General features: G+C 57.5%; 1 protein-coding gene across 1 annotated transcript; it reads right to left on the minus strand.

Moving 5' to 3' along the window:
* Positions 1 to 9,814: 9,814 nt before the first annotated feature.
* LOC149916326 (uncharacterized) lies at positions 9,815 to 11,710 on the minus strand. Its single transcript, XM_090148546.1, has 2 exons — positions 10,780 to 11,710; positions 9,815 to 10,681 (listed from the first exon to the last, which is right to left on the minus strand). The coding sequence occupies exons 1-2, from the start codon at positions 11,399 to 11,401 to the stop codon at positions 10,461 to 10,463; spliced, it is 843 nt and encodes a 280-aa protein (XP_090004672.1). The 5' UTR covers positions 11,402 to 11,710; the 3' UTR covers positions 9,815 to 10,460.
* Between the last annotated feature and the right edge of the window lie 4,447 nt (positions 11,711 to 16,157).

The raw sequence follows: 16,157 nt of genomic DNA on the forward strand, positions 1-16,157 counted from the left end.
CCCGCAATCATCCCTCCCCCCACCCCCATTCCCACTCGCGATTCCCACCCCCAACCCTTCCCCACCCCAGCCATTCCCACCCCCCAACCATTTCCCACCCCCCAAGCAACATTTCCCAGCCCAAAGCTTTGACAGTCCAAGACTTTTGCAGTCCATCAGCTTCAGAGTCCCACATTGCCCCAGTCCAAGACGCCGCTTGTGGACAGCCCAGTTTGGGAGGGGTAGGGCTGGCGCCGGTGCTGGTGCCCCTGGAACAGTGCCGCTGCTCTCTGGGTGTCGTGGGGGCCAGCGAGGAGCCCAGGGCTACAGGGAGCCATATTCATCGGCTACGGCCACGTCTCCTGCTGCACCAAGAGGGCTGGTTTCTTGGTCTGCTCCCGCTCGGGCCACTGTTGGGGTGTGATGGGCACCGAGCCCTCCTGCTGGCCGCCGTGCTGCCACTGCCAGCTTTGCCTAGCGCCGATGTTTGTGGCCTGGAACATCCTGGCAGCGCGGCAGCTTCCTCTTTGCGGCTGGGATGCTGCCAGCGTGCTGCTTGTGCCCGGTGCTCTTGCGTTTGGTGGTGGTGCAGGCGGGCGTTGGGCACCTGGGTGGCTCGGTGCTGTCCCCGCGGTGCTTGTCTGCCAGCCGGCAGGAGATGCATCCGGGTGGCAGTGCGAGGCGCGTGAGAACCACGCGGGGCTGTTCCTGCTGCGCCTCTTCCAGGAGCTGTCCAGTTTGCGGCAAAGGAGGCACGGGGCGCTTGGCTGTCTCAATGCTGTCCCCCTGGTGTTTATCTGCCACCCGGCAGGAGATGCATCCGGGTGGCAGTGCCAGGCGGGTGAGAATCACCCGGGGCTGCCTCCGCTGCACCTCTGCCATCAGGTGTGCAGTGAGGGGCGCCGGAGGTGCTGGGGCAGCCAGTGGGTTTGGCAGTGCCAGGCGGGTGAGAATCACCCGGGGCTGCCTCCGCTGCACCTCTGCCATCAGGTGTGCAGTGAGGGGCGCCAGAGGTGCTGGGGCAGCCAGGGGGGTCGGCACAGGCAACTCCGGGGATGCTGTCTTCTGCGGGAGCGAGTTGGTGCGGAGCCCAGATTCAGCATCTGTCTCGTTGCTGAGCTCCCTGCTGGCCCTGGGGGAGTCAGGCAGCTCTGCGATGGAAGAGCAGGAGTCGAAGCTGCTGGAGACATCTGGGCTCAGTCGCTCCGTGGCAGTGATGCACTGCATCAGGTCTTTGCTTTTGCAGCTGTCCGGAGCGCTGGCTGCTTCTGGAAAAGCGGAACATCCCCAGAACAATGATGGCAGCCTTCCCACGCCAGCTCGGTGTGGACACGGACCCGCCATCTCTGCAGACCACAAACTCACCATCAATCCAGTTGAGGAAATGGTCAATTTCCGCATCGTCAGCAAGAGTGTTGGTGCTGGGTCTCTCTTCTGGAAAAGGGAAGAAATCCCCAGTGGGGCAATGCCAGCTTTCCCACGGCCACTCGGCGCAGACAGCCGCCCAGCAGCTGTGCTGCTCCCAGACTCACCGTTGTTGATCCACGTGAGCAGGTCATCCATGTCTGCGGTGTCGTCCAGGATGCCTGTGTTGGCCGTCACTTCTGGAAAAGGAAAAAATCCCCAGTGGGGCAATGCCAGCTTTCCCGCGCCCACTCGGTGCGAACACCCCCCCGCCAGCTGTGCTGCCCCCAAACTCACCCTCGTTGATCCACATGAGGAGCTCCTCGATGTCGTCCGCGATGTCCTCCGGGGTGTCTGCGCTCGTTGTCACTGCTGGAAAAGCAAGAACATCCCCGGTGGAGCAATGCCAGCTTTCCCACAGCCAGCCGGTGCGGAGAGCGTGCCGCCCGCTCCGCAGCCCCTGAACTCACCGCCTGGTTCCAGCGTGGCAGCGCTGCAGGTGAGCGGAGCCGTGGCGGGATGGGGGCACACGTCGGTGGGCGCAGGGTGCCCCCGGTCCTCCGAGAGCACCACGGCGTCTTGGAAGGGCTCCATCGGCGCCTCCCAGGTGTCAGGCAGGGTGCAGGGCACGGGGAGCACCTGCTGCTGCAGGGAGGGTACCTGCAAAAGAACGGGTGGGGGGCCGGGGCGGGCGGGGGCCTGCGGCAGGCAGGTGCCTGCGGGCTGCGGGGGCTCCCCGTGGAGGAGCACGGCCCCAGGCCACAGCCCATGGGCTGCTGGGGCAGCAGCGTCCCTGCCAGCAGGGGATGTCCCGAGCAGGGAGCAGGGGCGGTGGGGGAAGCCATAGCTGGGTGCAGCCCCCCAGGTAGGAGCAGCAGCACCGGTAAGTGCAGCCCCGCAGCTGGGGTCAGGCCCCCAGGTGGCAGCTGAGCCGGGGTTGGGGGCAGCCCCCCAGGTGGGAGCTGCGCTGCCTGTCCCCAGACACCTTGTCCCCCAGGCCAGACAGAGGCCTTGGGTGCCAGGTAGGTGGCAGTGGGGACAGGGGAGGGTTGGGGTGGTACCGGCATCGGTCCGCGGACGGTGGGCTGCATCCAGGCGGGGTCCGGTGGCGGCACAGTCGCTTCAACGAAAATGGCGTCGGGTGTCAGAGGCACCGTCAGCGCTCGTCGAGGGAATCTCTCTGTGGGGAAATGCCAGAAGGGGCGCTGGGCTGAGAGCCGGGGCACTGGGGTGAGATCCGGGTGAGAGGAGAGGGATCTGGGGCGCTGGGGTGCGATCTGTGGTCACAGGGATGAGATCAGGTGTGCTGGGGTGAGATCTGGGGCCCTGGGCTGAGATCTGGTGCGCTGGGCTGAGATCTGGGGTCACAGGGATGAGATCTGGGGCCCTGGGCTGAGATCTGGAGTCACAGGGGTGAGAGAGATCTGGTGCGCTGGGGTGAGATCTGGAGTCACAGGGGTGAGATCTGGGGCCCTGGGCTGAGATCTGGAGTCACAGGGGTGAGAGAGATCTGGTGCGCTGGGGTGAGATCTGGGGTCACAGGGGTGAGGTCTGGGGTGCTGGGGTGCGATCGAGGGTCACAGGGATGAGATCAGGTGTGCTGGGGTGAGATCTGGGGCCCTGGGCTGAGATCTGGTGCACTGGGCTGAGATCTGGGGTCACAGGGATGAGATCTGGGGCCCTGGGCTGAGATCTGGAGTCACAGGGGTGAGAGAGACCTGGTGCGCTGGGGTGCGATCGAGGGTCACAGGGGTGAGAGAGATCTGGGGCCCTGGGCTGAGATCTGGAGTCACAGGGGTGAGAGAGATCTGGGGCCCTGGGCTGAGATCTGGAGTCACAGGGGTGAGAGAGATCTGGGGCCCTGGGCTGAGATCTGGAGTCACAGGGGTGAGGTCTGGGGCGCTGGGGTGCGATCGAGGGTCACAGGGGTGAGATCTGGTGCGCTGGGGTGAGATCTGGGGCAATGGGGTCAGCTGGAGCATCAGAGCAGGGGGAGCCCGCTGCCTTACCTGCCATGACAGCTGGAGAGTGGCAGTTGGGGGAGCCCCTCCCCCCAGGGGGGTTCCGTGACCGTTGGGGTCAGCCCCTTTCCCCCAGGCTTGCGATGATTTGACTTTTCGTACCCAAACATCCTTCCCATGCCAGTTGTTTCCCATCCCGATGATCAGTGACCATCCCGATGGGCATTTGGCAGCCCAGTGCTCTTCCTTGCCAAGGGTCTGCCCGTCCCAGTGGGGATTTGCCATCCCTGCAGTGAGTTCTCACCCCAGGGATGGTTTCCCCTCCCGTCCAAGCGATTTCCAGTCGTCACCGCCCAAAATTGTGTTTATCCAGGCCATGGCTAAGAACTTAAAGTGCCAGCATTAGTTACGAGTTCTTGAAAGTGGTAGCGGCCGTGGTAGGCCAGTTAGACCTATGGTAACAATGAAAAGGAGGGATTTCTGTGGGACAGCCCTGGTTTAGCTGAGAACAGTGCAGGAATGAGTCAGTGCCCGTGCAGCGTATGCCGAGCTTGTTACTGTGAACTGGTCCTTTGTGCCTCGGAGAACATCACTAACTTTAAACCGTGGACTTTTTCTCCTGGCTTTGGCTGTCTCTTGGGGGCATTGCTAGCGAGGACAGAAGAGACAGCATTGTCTTTTCTGCTCTTCCCTCTTCCGTGCTTCCCCTTTCTGCTCTCTTCCTCATCTACTCTTCAGCTCTTCTCCCTGAGTGTTATCCTCTTTTTTTCTGCTCATCTGCTGTTCTTTCTTCCTTGTATCCTGAGTCCTCTCCTGCATCTGTACTCCTCTTCTGCTTTTCTTTTTTCTTACCCGTATCCTCTCTTCTCCTCTTGTTCTCCTCATCCACTCTTCTGACTTAACTGTATCCTCTTTGCACATCTTGCGCTCTACGGTTCTTCTGTTCTGACCACTCTCTGCTCTTCTACTTCACAGCTCTTTTCCTTCTCTGCTCTTCTGTGCTCTCTTCCTCCCTTCTGTTCTTTTTCGTTTCTGCGCTTCTCACGGACCCGTGTCCTGTCTTCCCATCTTCTGTACTTCTGCCATACCCGTATTCTCTCTTCTCTTCAGCTCCTCTCCACTTCTGCTTTTCTGCCTTAGCTGTCTTGGCTCATCTCCCTTTCTGCTCTTCTCCCCGTCTGCACGTCTTTCTTACCTTCATCCTCTCTTTTATTCTCCTGCTCTCCTCCTCTTCTGCTCATCTCCTCATTGCTCTGCTGTCTTGCCTGGATCCAACCGTTTTCTCTCTTGCGCTTTTCATCTTCTGCACTTCTTTCTTACCTGCATCCTTTCTTCTTTTTCTTCTCTGCTGCTCTTCTTTATTTCTGCCTTGTCTGTATGTGCTCTTCCCCTGTTCTGCTCTTCTAGTGCTCTTGTCAGCATCCAATCTCTGCGCCGCAGCTCTATGTCGGACTTTCTTTTGGGGTGGAGGAAGGTACGTAGGGCCTAGATTTGTACAAGAAAAGCTATTGTGCTGTGCCCAGAAGGTGATGAAGAAGAGCCCTGGGGAACCAGGAGCACAAAGGCAGCGTGTTTCTCCGAAGGCCACAGCGTGAGCACGTGTTCCCTTTGGCGGACTCCTTTGTACCTCTGCAGGAAGTGCTTTGGAATGGAGAATTTTCTGGAGTTGTTTCCAGTTGTTGCTTGGATGAGCTGAGGCTTTTCTCCTTGTATCTTGGCAGGAAAGCAGAGCGGAGGGAACGTCTGTGGTGAGATGCTCAGGTGAAGTTGCCTTCCGTGCACCAACAGCCTGTTTGTGTCCACGTGATGCACGGTGAAGGGAAGCCTGCTGTTCTGTCAGTAAGCCTGCCTAGTGGAATGATGTTTTTGGCCTTTTTGGCAAGTGTGTGAGGAGAGGTCCTTGGACAGGCTTTTTTTTTTTTTTTTTTTTTTTTCAGGGGAAATGCTATTTCAGTTGTTAGTTACAATGGTTGATTGGTGCTTGTTTGAAAAATATTTCTCATCTCGAGAAGCAGTGTTCTCGCACCAGAGAAGTGAGAAATCTCCTGTACATCCTGTCTTCTCCGTGAGACCTTTGCACAATGTCTCTAGATGCCTGTAGAAATGGTGGGGGGATAAATGGGGAAGAGCTGAGGTGCAGTTTCTGTGCGTGCTCTGTACACGGAGCAGGCGTCGCCTAGTGAGAGCTAGGAGCCCTTTGCAGCGTGGTGGATTTGTTTTCCTTGCTTGTTGGAGCGTGATGCTTTTGTAGGTGCTGTGTGCATTGTAAGTAACTGTGAACTGTGCTGAGACAACAGGTGTGCTGGAGAGAGCCCCGCTGCAGCCTTTTTGTTTGGGCAGTTTTATTCCCTCTGGGGATTAAAGGGGTCTTGAAAAACTCACAAGTGCAACGTGCTACTGCTCCAGCCTGTCAAGTGGAGATGATGCCTTTCCTCCCATTGGGGCAGGGAGGAAAGTAGGTGAGAAATTCATCTGCCAGTGTGAAGTGGCAGGTTCGGAAGATGGTAACAGGCACGGTAGGCCAGGTAGCAAGATCTCAGAATCCTAGTATCGCCAAGGTTGGAAGAGACCTACGAGATCAGCAGTCCAACCATCCACCTATCATCAATAGTTCTCACTCATCCATGTCCCTCGACACAGCGTCTAACCGTTCCTCGAACACCTCCAGGGTCAGTGACTCCACCAACTCCCTGGGCAGCCCTTTGCAGCGCCCAGCCACTCTTTTGGAAAAGCAGTATTTCCTACCATCCAGCCTGAATCTCCCCCGGCTCAAATGGAGGCCGTTCCCTCCAGTCCTATTGCTAGTTAACGATGTGAGTTAACAGTGAGAGAGTGTTAACAGTGAAAGTGAATGTGTGTGGGGCATCCCTGACTTGGCTGACAGGAGTGGAACAGTGTTCACGTAGGCGGCGGGGGGCTTGTTCCTGTGAAACGGTCCCTTGTGCTCCAGGAATCTCTCTGACTTTCTATCATGGCCTCTTCCTCCTGGTTTTCAGTGTGTACAGAGGCACTGGTAATGAAGAGAGAACAGACCTCTTCCTGGGCCACAGAATGGAATGTGCTTGAGAAGCAAAGGCAGGCAGGTGTGTGCAAAGCAAAGGCGTGTGTGTGCTTGCAGAGGGAAGCAGAGGGAAGCATGTGCACGCATCGAAAGCAAAGGCGGGCAGGTGCTTGTGAGGCAAAGGCAGGTAGGGGTACGTTTGTGAGGCAAAGGCAGGTATGGGTGCATGCTTGCTTGCTTAGCAAAGGCATGCAGGTGCATGCTTGCATAGCAAAGGCAGGCAGGTGCATATGAAGGAACGGCAGGTAGATGGATGCATGCTTGCTTCGAAAAGGCAGGCAGGTGCATGGCTGTGAAGCAAAGGCAGGGAGACGTGTGCTTGCTTAGCAAAGGCAGGCAGATGGGTTCTTGCAAAGCAGTGGCAGGCAGGCAGGTGATTGCTTGTGAAGCGAAGGCCGGGAGGTGGTTGCTTGGTTAGCAGTGGCAGGCAGGTGTGTGCTTGCAAAGCAATCTCTAGCCAACTGAGGGGATGATGTTCTCAGGTTTTGTTGCTCTTTAATGACTTTCCTTTTTTTTTTTTTTTTTTCCTTTTCTTCTTTACTGCCTTCAGTGTCCCCGTCTCTTCCAGAAGCTGCTCTTTTGGCAGCCGCCGCGTGGGCTCGTTAGATGCCCTGAGTGTTTGGAAGAGAGCAGTTTTGTTGAGGGCTGTTGGTGGAATTTCTGTTGCCAGGAGCGCGCGGACAGAGAAAGAAGCGTTGTGCAGGCGGGGCAAAAGGAGTGCTGGGGGTCCTGGGAGCAGCAGTGAGGGAAGGTGTTTGAGCTAGTGCCGTTCCACTGGAACGTCCCTTTGGTTTTCTACTTCTGAGAGTACTGGAACTGGTTGAAAAAGATGTGACTTTAAGCGAGGGTGCAGAGCAGATTTAAGCTTTACAGGCGGCTGTGCCAGAGCGTGAAGCATCATCAGCAAGCATGGGTAGCACCAGCTTGAAACATCAGGGGAAGCAGTTAGCTTCCTCAAAACCCCCAAGTGGAGTGCCAAGGTGATGAGATGAAGCAGCACTGAGGGTGGTTTTCCAGGATCTGTGTCTTCTAGGGCTCGGGACCAGGGCTGTCACTGGGGTGGCTTTCACTGGACACCCACCACCCCTCCTCAGGACCCATGGTGAGCGTGTGGGTGACAAACGTGTCACTGAGTGAGAGCATCAGGGTGGGAATGCATGGAACATAGCGGCCAGGGGAGAGACAGGCAGCACGGGGAGGGGTGCGTGGGGGGGGAAGGTCAGCCCCAAGGAGAAAGTCTCCCCGCATGGAAAGAAGGGCTTGTTGAATGCCTTGGGTGAGATGTTGCAGAAGAGGAAATGAGTGAGGTTAGTTAAAATGTGCCACCTGGGTTCTGTTTGAGCCCCCTCCAACCCCACAAGTGCCGTCCAAAGCTCTCCGGTGCCCCCTGGTGCTCTTTGCAGTTCCCCACTAAGGTCCCATTGCCTCTCGGCGTTGTCTGGACTCTCCTTGTGCAAAGTCAGTGCCCCCCAGTGCTGCCTGGAGCCACCCCAGTGCTGTGTGCGGCCCTCGCTAGCCTCCCAGTGCCCCGCAGTGGACCTCCCAGTGCCACCAGTACTGCCCAGTGCCCCCAGTTCAACACCCCCATTGCTCAGTATGTGACCGACTACTTCCCCAGGAACAAAACAAGGCAACAGAGATGATGACAGCAGCGATTGTGCTAGAGATGTTCAGTGTGGAGGAGCTGCAGCTCTTGGCTCCCTGCAGCCACCCCAACATCCCCAGAGGTGGGCACGGAGGCCTGGGGGGGCTTTGGTGCTGCATGAACGACTGCAAGCAGAGGTGTAGCAAAGCGAACGCAAACCATTTAATAGTTAAACGTACAAAAGAGTAAATAAATGACAATATTCCCAACCATTTCCCACCCTAACAATAGTTGCTGATCCCACCCCCTAAAATTCCCACCCTCTAATCAGTTTCCCACCCCCCAATCAAGTTCTCACCCCCCCGCTCCCTCCCACCAACAGTTTCCTCCCCGTCCAAAAAACTTCCCAGCCCCCAACATTCCCACCCCAGTAATTCTTTCCTCCCAGTTCCAACGATTTTGGAGTATAACATTGTATCAGAGTACAATTTCTCACTCAGAATTGCCACCCCACAAAAGTCCCTCCCCCTCCCCACATCCCCAGTGCCAGCAGTTACGGAGTACAAGAATTTTTGATGCCAGCCATCTCCCACCGCAGCCAGTTCTCACCCCAGTCATTTCCCACCCCAACAATATCACAGTACAGCCATTTCATTTCCCACTCCAAAAAGATCCCACCGCCCCAAAATGCCCACCCACAGCCATTCCCCACCCCAAGAATTCCCACCCGCAATTCCCACCCGCAGCCATTCCCCACCCCAAGAATTCCCAACCCGCAATTCCCACCCGCAGCCATTCCCTCCCCCCAGCCATTCCCACCCGCAATTCCCACCCGCAATCATCCCTCCCCCCACCCCCATTCCCACTCGCGATTCCCACCCCCAACCCTTCCCCACCCCAGCCATTCCCACCCCCCAACCATTTCCCACCCCCCAAGCAACATTTCCCAGCCCAAAGCTTTGACAGTCCAAGACTTTTGCAGTCCATCAGCTTCAGAGTCCCACATTGCCCCAGTCCAAGACGCCGCTTGTGGACAGCCCAGTTTGGGAGGGGTAGGGCTGGCGCCGGTGCTGGTGCCCCTAGAACAGTGCCGCTGCTCTCTGGGTGTCGTGGGGGCCAGCGAGGAGCCCAGGGCTACAGGGAGCCATATTCATCGGCTACGGCCACGTCTCCTGCTGCACCAAGAGGGCTGGTTTCTTGGTCTGCTCCCGCTCGGGCCACTGTTGGGGTGTGATGGGCACCGAGCCCTCCTGCTGGCCGCCGTGCTGCCACAGCCAGCTTTGCCTAGCGCCGATGTTTGTGGCCTGGAACATCCTGGCAGCGCGGCAGCTTCCTCTTTGCGGCTGGGATGCTGCCAGCGTGCTGCTTGTGCCCGGTGCTCTTGCGTTTGGTGGTGGTGCAGGCGGGCGTTGGGCACCTGGGTGGCTCGGTGCTGTCCCCGTGGTGCTTGTCTGCCAGCCGGCAGGAGATGCATCCGGGTGGCAGTGCGAGGCGCGTGAGAACCACGCGGGGCTGTTCCTGCTGCGCCTCTTCCAGGAGCTGTCCAGTTTGCGGCAAAGGAGGCACGGGGCGCTTGGCTGTCTCAATGCTGTCCCCCTGGTGTTTGTCTGCCACCCGGCAGGAGATGCATCCGGGTGGCAGTGCCAGGCGGGTGAGAATCACCCGGGGCTGCCTCCGCTGCACCTCTGCCATCAGGTGTGCCGCGGTGGGCGACGGTGGTGCGGAGGCAGCCAGTGGGTTTGGCAGTGCCAGGCGGGTGAGAATCACCCGGGGCTGCCTCCGCTGCACCTCTGCCATCAGGTGAGCCGCGGTGGGCGACGGTGGTGCGGAGGCAGCCAGTGGGTTTGGCAGTGCCAGGCGGGTGAGAATCACCCGGGGCTCCCTCCGCTGCACCTCTGCCATCAGGTGTGCAGTGAGGGGCGCCAGAGGTGCTGGGGCAGCCAGGGGGGTCGGCACAGGCAACTCCGGGGATGCTGTCTTCTGCGGGAGCGAGTTGGTGCGGAGCCCAGATTCAGCATCTGTCTCGTTGCTGAGCTCCCTGCTGGCCCTGGGGGAGTCAGGCAGCTCTGCGATGGAAGAGCAGGAGTCGAAGCTGCTGGAGACGTCTGGGCTCAGTCGCTCCGTGGCAGTGATGCACTGCATCAGGTCTTTGCTTTTGCAGCTGTCCGGAGCGCTGGCTGCTTCTGGAAAAGCGGAACATCCCCAGAACAATGATGGCAGCCTTCCCACGCCAGCTCGGTGTGGACACGAACCCGCCATCTCTGCAGACCACAAACTCACCATCAATCCAGTTGAGGAAATGGTCAATTTCCGCATCGTCAGCAAGAGTGTTGGTGCTGGGTCTCTCTTCTGGAAAAGGGAAGAAATCCCCAGTGGGGCAATGCCAGCTTTCCCACGGCCACTCGGCGCAGACAGCCGCCCAGCAGCTGTGCTGCTCCCAGACTCACCGTTGTTGATCCACGTGAGCAGGTCATCCATGTCTGCGGTGTCGTCCAGGATGCCTGTGTTGGCCGTCACTTCTGGAAAAGGAAAAAATCCCCAGTGGGGCAATGCCAGCTTTCCCGCGCCCACTCGGTGCGAACACCCCCCCGCCAGCTGTGCTGCCCCCAAACTCACCCTCGTTGATCCACATGAGGAGCTCCTCGATGTCGTCCGCGATGTCCTCCGGGGTGTCTGCGCTCGTTGTCACTGCTGGAAAAGCAAGAACATCCCCGGTGGAGCAATGCCAGCTTTCCCACAGCCAGCCGGTGCGGAGAGCGTGCCGCCCGCTCCGCAGCCCCTGAACTCACCGCCTGGTTCCAGCGTGGCAGCGCTGCAGGTGAGCGGAGCCGTGGCGGGACGGGGGCACACGTCGGTGGGCGCAGGGTGCCCCCGGTCCTCCGAGAGCACCACGGCGTCTTGGAAGGGCTCCATCGGCGCCTCCCAGGTGTCAGGCAGGGTGCAGGGCATGGGGAGCACCTGCTGCTGCAGGGAGGGTACCTGCAAAAGAACGGGTGGGGGGCCGGGGCGGGCGGGGGCCTGCGGCAGGCAGGTGCCTGCGGGCTGCGGGGGCTCCCCGTGGAGGAGCACGGCCCCAGGCCACAGCCCCATGGGCTGCTGGGGCAGCAGCGTCCCTGCCAGCAGGGGATGTCCCGAGCAGGGAGCAGGGGCGGTGGGGGAAGCCATAGCTGGGTGCAGCCCCCCAGGTAGGAGCAGCAGCACCGGTAAGTGCAGCCCCGCAGCTGGGGTCAGGCCCCCAGGTGGCAGCTGAGCCGGGGTTGGGGGCAGCCCCCCAGGTGGGAGCTGCGCTGCCTGTCCCCAGACACCTGGTCCCCCAGGCCAGACAGAGGCCTGAGGTGCCAGGTAGGTGGCAGTGGGGACAGGGGAGGGTTGGGGTGGTACCGGCATCGGTCCGCGGACGGTGGGCTGCATCCAGGCGGGGTCCGGTGGCGGCACAGTCGCTTCAACGAAAATGGCGTCGGGTGTCAGGGGCACCGTCAGCGCTCGTCGAGGGAATCTCTCTGTGGGGAAATGCCAGAAGGGGCGCTGGGCTGAGAGCCGGGGCACTGGGGTGAAATCCGGGTGAGAGGAGAGGGATCTGGGGCGCTGGGGTGCGATCTGTGGTCACAGGGATGAGATCAGGTGTGCTGGGGTGAGATCTGGGGCCCTGGGCTGAGATCTGGTGCGCTGGGCTGAGATCTGGGGTCACAGGGATGAGATCTGGGGCCCTGGGCTGAGATCTGGAGTCACAGGGGTGAGAGAGATCTGGTGCGCTGGGGTGAGATCTGGAGTCACAGGGGTGAGGTCTGGGGTGCTGGGGTGCGATCGAGGGTCACAGGGATGAGATCAGGTGTGCTGGGGTGAGATCTGGGGCCCTGGGCTGAGATCTGGTACACTGGGCTGAGATCTGGGGTCACAGGGATGAGATCTGGGGCCCTGGGCTGAGATCTGGAGTCACAGGGGTGAGAGAGACCTGGTGCGCTGGGGTGCGATCGAGGGTCACAGGGGTGAGAGAGATCTGGGGCCCTGGGTTGAGATCTGGAGTCACAGGGGTGAGAGAGATCTGGGGCCCTGGGCTGAGATCTGGAGTCACAGGGGTGAGAGAGATCTGGGGCCCTGGGCTGAGATCTGGAGTCACAGGGGTGAGGTCTGGGGCGCTGGGGTGCGATCGAGGGTCACAGGGGTGAGATCTGGTGCGCTGGGGTGAGATCTGGGGCACTGGGGTCAGCTGGAGCATCAGAGCAGGGGGAGCCCGCTGCCTTACCTGCCATGACAGCTGGAGAGTGGCAGTTGGGGGAGCCCCTCCCCCCAGGGGGGTTCCGTGACCGTTGGGGTCAGCCCCTTTCCCCCAGGCTTGCGATGATTTGACTTTTCGTACCCAAACATCCTTCCCATGCCAGTTGTTTCCCATCCCGATGATCAGTGACCATCCCGATGGGCATTTGGCAGCCCAGTGCTCTTCCTTGCCTTGGGTCTGCCCGTCCCAGTGGGGATTTGCCATCCCTGCAGTGAGTTCTCACCCCAGGGATGGTTTCCCCTCCCGTCCAAGCGATTTCCAGTCGTCACCGCCCAAAATTGTGTTTATCCAGGCCATGGCTAAGAACTTAAAGTGCCAGCATTAGTTACGAGTTCTTGAAAGTGGTAGCGGCCGTGGTAGGCCAGTTAGACCTATGGTAACAAGGGACAGTAACAACATGTGGGACAGCCCTGGTTTAGCTGAGAACAGTGCAGGAATGAGTCAGTGCCCGTGCAGCGTATGCCGAGCTTGTTACTGTGAACTGGTCCTTTGTGCCTCGGAGAACATCACTAACTTTAAACCGTGGACTTTTTCTCCTGGCTTTGGCTGTCTCTTGGGGGCATTGCTAGCGAGGACAGAAGAGACAGCATTGTCTTTTCTGCTCTTCCCTCTTCCGTGCTTCCCCTTTCTGCTCTCTTCCTCATCTACTCTTCAGCTCTTCTCCCTGAGTGTTATCCTCTTTTTTTCTGCTCATCTGCTGTTCTTTCTTCCTTGTATCCTGAGTCCTCTCCTGCATCTGTACTCCTCTTCTGCTTTTCTTTTTTCTTACCCGTATCCTCTCTTCTCCTCTTGTTCTCCTCATCCGCTCTTCTGACTTAACTGTATCCTCTTTGCACATCTTGCGCTCTACGGTTCTTCTGTTCTGACCACTCTCTGCTCTTCTACTTCACAGCTCTTTTCCTTCTCTGCTCTTCTGTGCTCTCTTCCTCCCTTCTGTTCTTTTTCGTTTCTGCGCTTCTCACGGACCCGTGTCCTGTCTTCCCATCTTCTGTACTTCTGCCATACCCGTATTCTCTCTTCTTCTCTTCAGCTCCTCTCCACTTCTGCTTTTCTGCCTTAGCTGTCTTGGCTCATCTCCCTTTCTGCTCTTCTCCCCGTCTGCACGTCTTTCTTACCTTCATCCTCTCTTTTATTCTCCTGCTCTCCTCCTCTTCTGCTCATCTCCTCATTGCTCTGCTGTCTTGCCTGGATCCAACCGTTTTCTCTCTTGCGCTTTTCATCTTCTGCACTTCTTTCTTACCTGCATCCTTTCTTCTTTTTCTTCTCTGCTGCTCTTCTTTATTTCTGCCTTGTCTGTATGTGCTCTTCCCCTGTTCTGCTCTTCTAGTGCTCTTGTCAGCATCCAATCTCTGCGCCGCAGCTCTATGTCGGACTTTATTTTGGGGTGGAGGAAGATACGTAGGGCCTAGATTTGTACAAGAAAAGCTATTGTGCTGTGCCCAGAAGGTGATGAAGAAGAGCCCTGGGGAACCAGGAGCACAAAGGCAGCGTGTTTCTCCGAAGGCCACAGCGTGAGCACGTGTTCCCTTTGGCGGACTCCTTTGTACCTCTGCAGGAAGTGCTTTGGAATGGAGAATTTTCTGGAGTTGTTTCCAGTTGTTGCTTGGATGAGCTGAGGCTTTTCTCCTTGTATCTTGGCAGGAAAGCAGAGCGGAGGGAACGTCTGTGGTGAGATGCTCAGGTGAAGTTGCCTTCCGTGCACCAACAGCCTGTTTGTGTCCACGTGATGCACGGTGAAGGGAAGCCTGCTGTTCTGTCAGTAAGCCTGCCTAGTGGAATGATGTTTTTGGCCTTTTTGGCAAGTGTGTGAGGAGAGGTCCTTGGACAGGCTTTTTTTTTTTTTTTTTTTTTTTTCAGGGGAAATGCTATTTCAGTTGTTAGTTACAATGGTTGATTGGTGCTTGTTTGAAAAATATTTGTCATCTCGAGAAGCAGTGTTCTCGCACCAGAGAAGTGAGAAATCTCCTGTACATCCTGTCTTCTCCGTGAGACCTTTGCACAATGTCTCTAGATGCCTGTAGAAATGGTGGGGGGATAAATGGGGAAGAGCTGAGGTGCAGTTTCTGTGCGTGCTCTGTACACGGAGCAGGCGTCGCCTAGTGAGAGCTAGGAGCCCTTTGCAGCGTGGTGGATTTGTTTTCCTTGCTTGTTGGAGCGTGATGCTTTTGTAGGTGCTGTGTGCATTGTAAGTAACTGTGAACTGTGCTGAGACAACAGGTGTGCTGGAGAGAGCCCCGCTGCAGCCTTTTTGTTTGGGCAGTTTTATTCCCTCTGGGGATTAAAGGGGTCTTGAAAAACTCACAAGTGCAACGTGCTACTGCTCCAGCCTGTCAAGTGGAGATGATGCCTTTCCTCCCATTGGGGCAGGGAGGAAAGTAGGTGAGAAATTCATCTGCCAGTGTGAAGTGGCAGGTTCGGAAGATGGTAACAGGCACGGTAGGCCAGGTAGCAAGATCTCAGAATCCTAGTATCGCCAAGGTTGGAAGAGACCTACGAGATCAGCAGTCCAACCATCCACCTATCATCAATAGTTCTCACTCATCCATGTCCCTCGACACAGCGTCTAACCGTTCCTCGAACACCTCCAGGGTCAGTGACTCCACCAACTCCCTGGGCAGCCCTTTGCAGCGCCCAGCCACTCTTTTGGAAAAGCAGTATTTCCTACCATCCAGCCTGAATCTCCCCCGGCTCAAATGGAGGCCGTTCCCTCCAGTCCTATTGCTAGTTAACAATGTGAGTTAACAGTGAGAGAGTGTTAACAGTGAAAGTGAATGTGTGTGGGGCATCCCTGACTTGGCTGACAGGAGTGGAACAGTGTTCACGTAGACGGCGGGGGGCTTGTTCCTGTGAAACGGTCCCTTGTGCTCCAGGAATCTCTCTGACTTTCTATCATGGCCTCTTCCTCCTGGTTTTCAGTGTGTACAGAGGCACTGGTAATGAAGAGAGAACAGACCTCTTCCTGGGCCACAGAATGGAATGTGCTTGAGAAGCAAAGGCAGGCAGGTGTGTGCAAAGCAAAGGCGTGTGTGTGCTTGCAGAGCAAAGGGAAGCATGTGCACGCATCGAAAGCAAAGGCGGGCAGGTGCTTGTGAGGCAAAGGCAGGTATGGGTGTGCTTGCTTGCTTAGCAAAGGCATGCAGGTGCATGCTTGCATAGCAAAGGCAGGCAGGTGCATATGAAGGAACGGCAGGTAGATGGATGCATGCTTGCTTCGAAAAGGCAGGCAGGTGCATGGCTGTGAAGCAAAGGCAGGGAGACGTGTGCTTGCTTAGCAAAGGCAGGCAGATGGGTTCTTGCAAAGCAGTGGCAGGCAGGCAGGTGATTGCTTGTGAAGCGAAGGCCGGGAGGTGGTTGCTTGGTTAGCAGTGGCAGGCAGGTGTGTGCTTGCAAAGCAATCTCTAGCCAACTGAGGGGATGATGTTCTCAGGTTTTGTTGCTCTTTAATGACTTTCCTTTTTTTTTTTTTTTTTTCCTTTTCTTCTTTACTGCCTTCAGTGTCCCCGTCTCTTCCAGAAGCTGCTCTTTTGGCAGCCGCCGCGTGGGCTCGTTAGATGCCCTGAGTGTTTGGAAGAGAGCAGTTTTGTTGAGGGCTGTTGGTGGAATTTCTGTTGCCAGGAGCGCGCGGACAGAGAAAGAAGCGTTGTGCAGGCGGGGCAAAAGGAGTGCTGGGGGTCCTGGGAGCAGAAGCGAGGGAAGGTGTTTGAGCTAGTGCCATTCCACTGGAACATCCCTTTGGTTTTCTACTTCTGAGAGTACTGGAACTGGTTGAAAAAGATGTGACTTTAAGTGAGGGTGCAGAGCAGATTTAAGCTTTACAGGCGGCTGTGCCAGAGCGTGAAGCATCATCAGCAGGCATGGGTAGCACCAGCTTGAAACATCAGGGGAAGCAGT

Source organism: Phasianus colchicus, chromosome 11 (assembly GCF_987193195.1).
Source record: "Phasianus colchicus chromosome 11, bPhaCol1.hap1.1, whole genome shotgun sequence".
Taxonomy (NCBI): Eukaryota; Metazoa; Chordata; class Aves; order Galliformes; family Phasianidae; genus Phasianus; species Phasianus colchicus.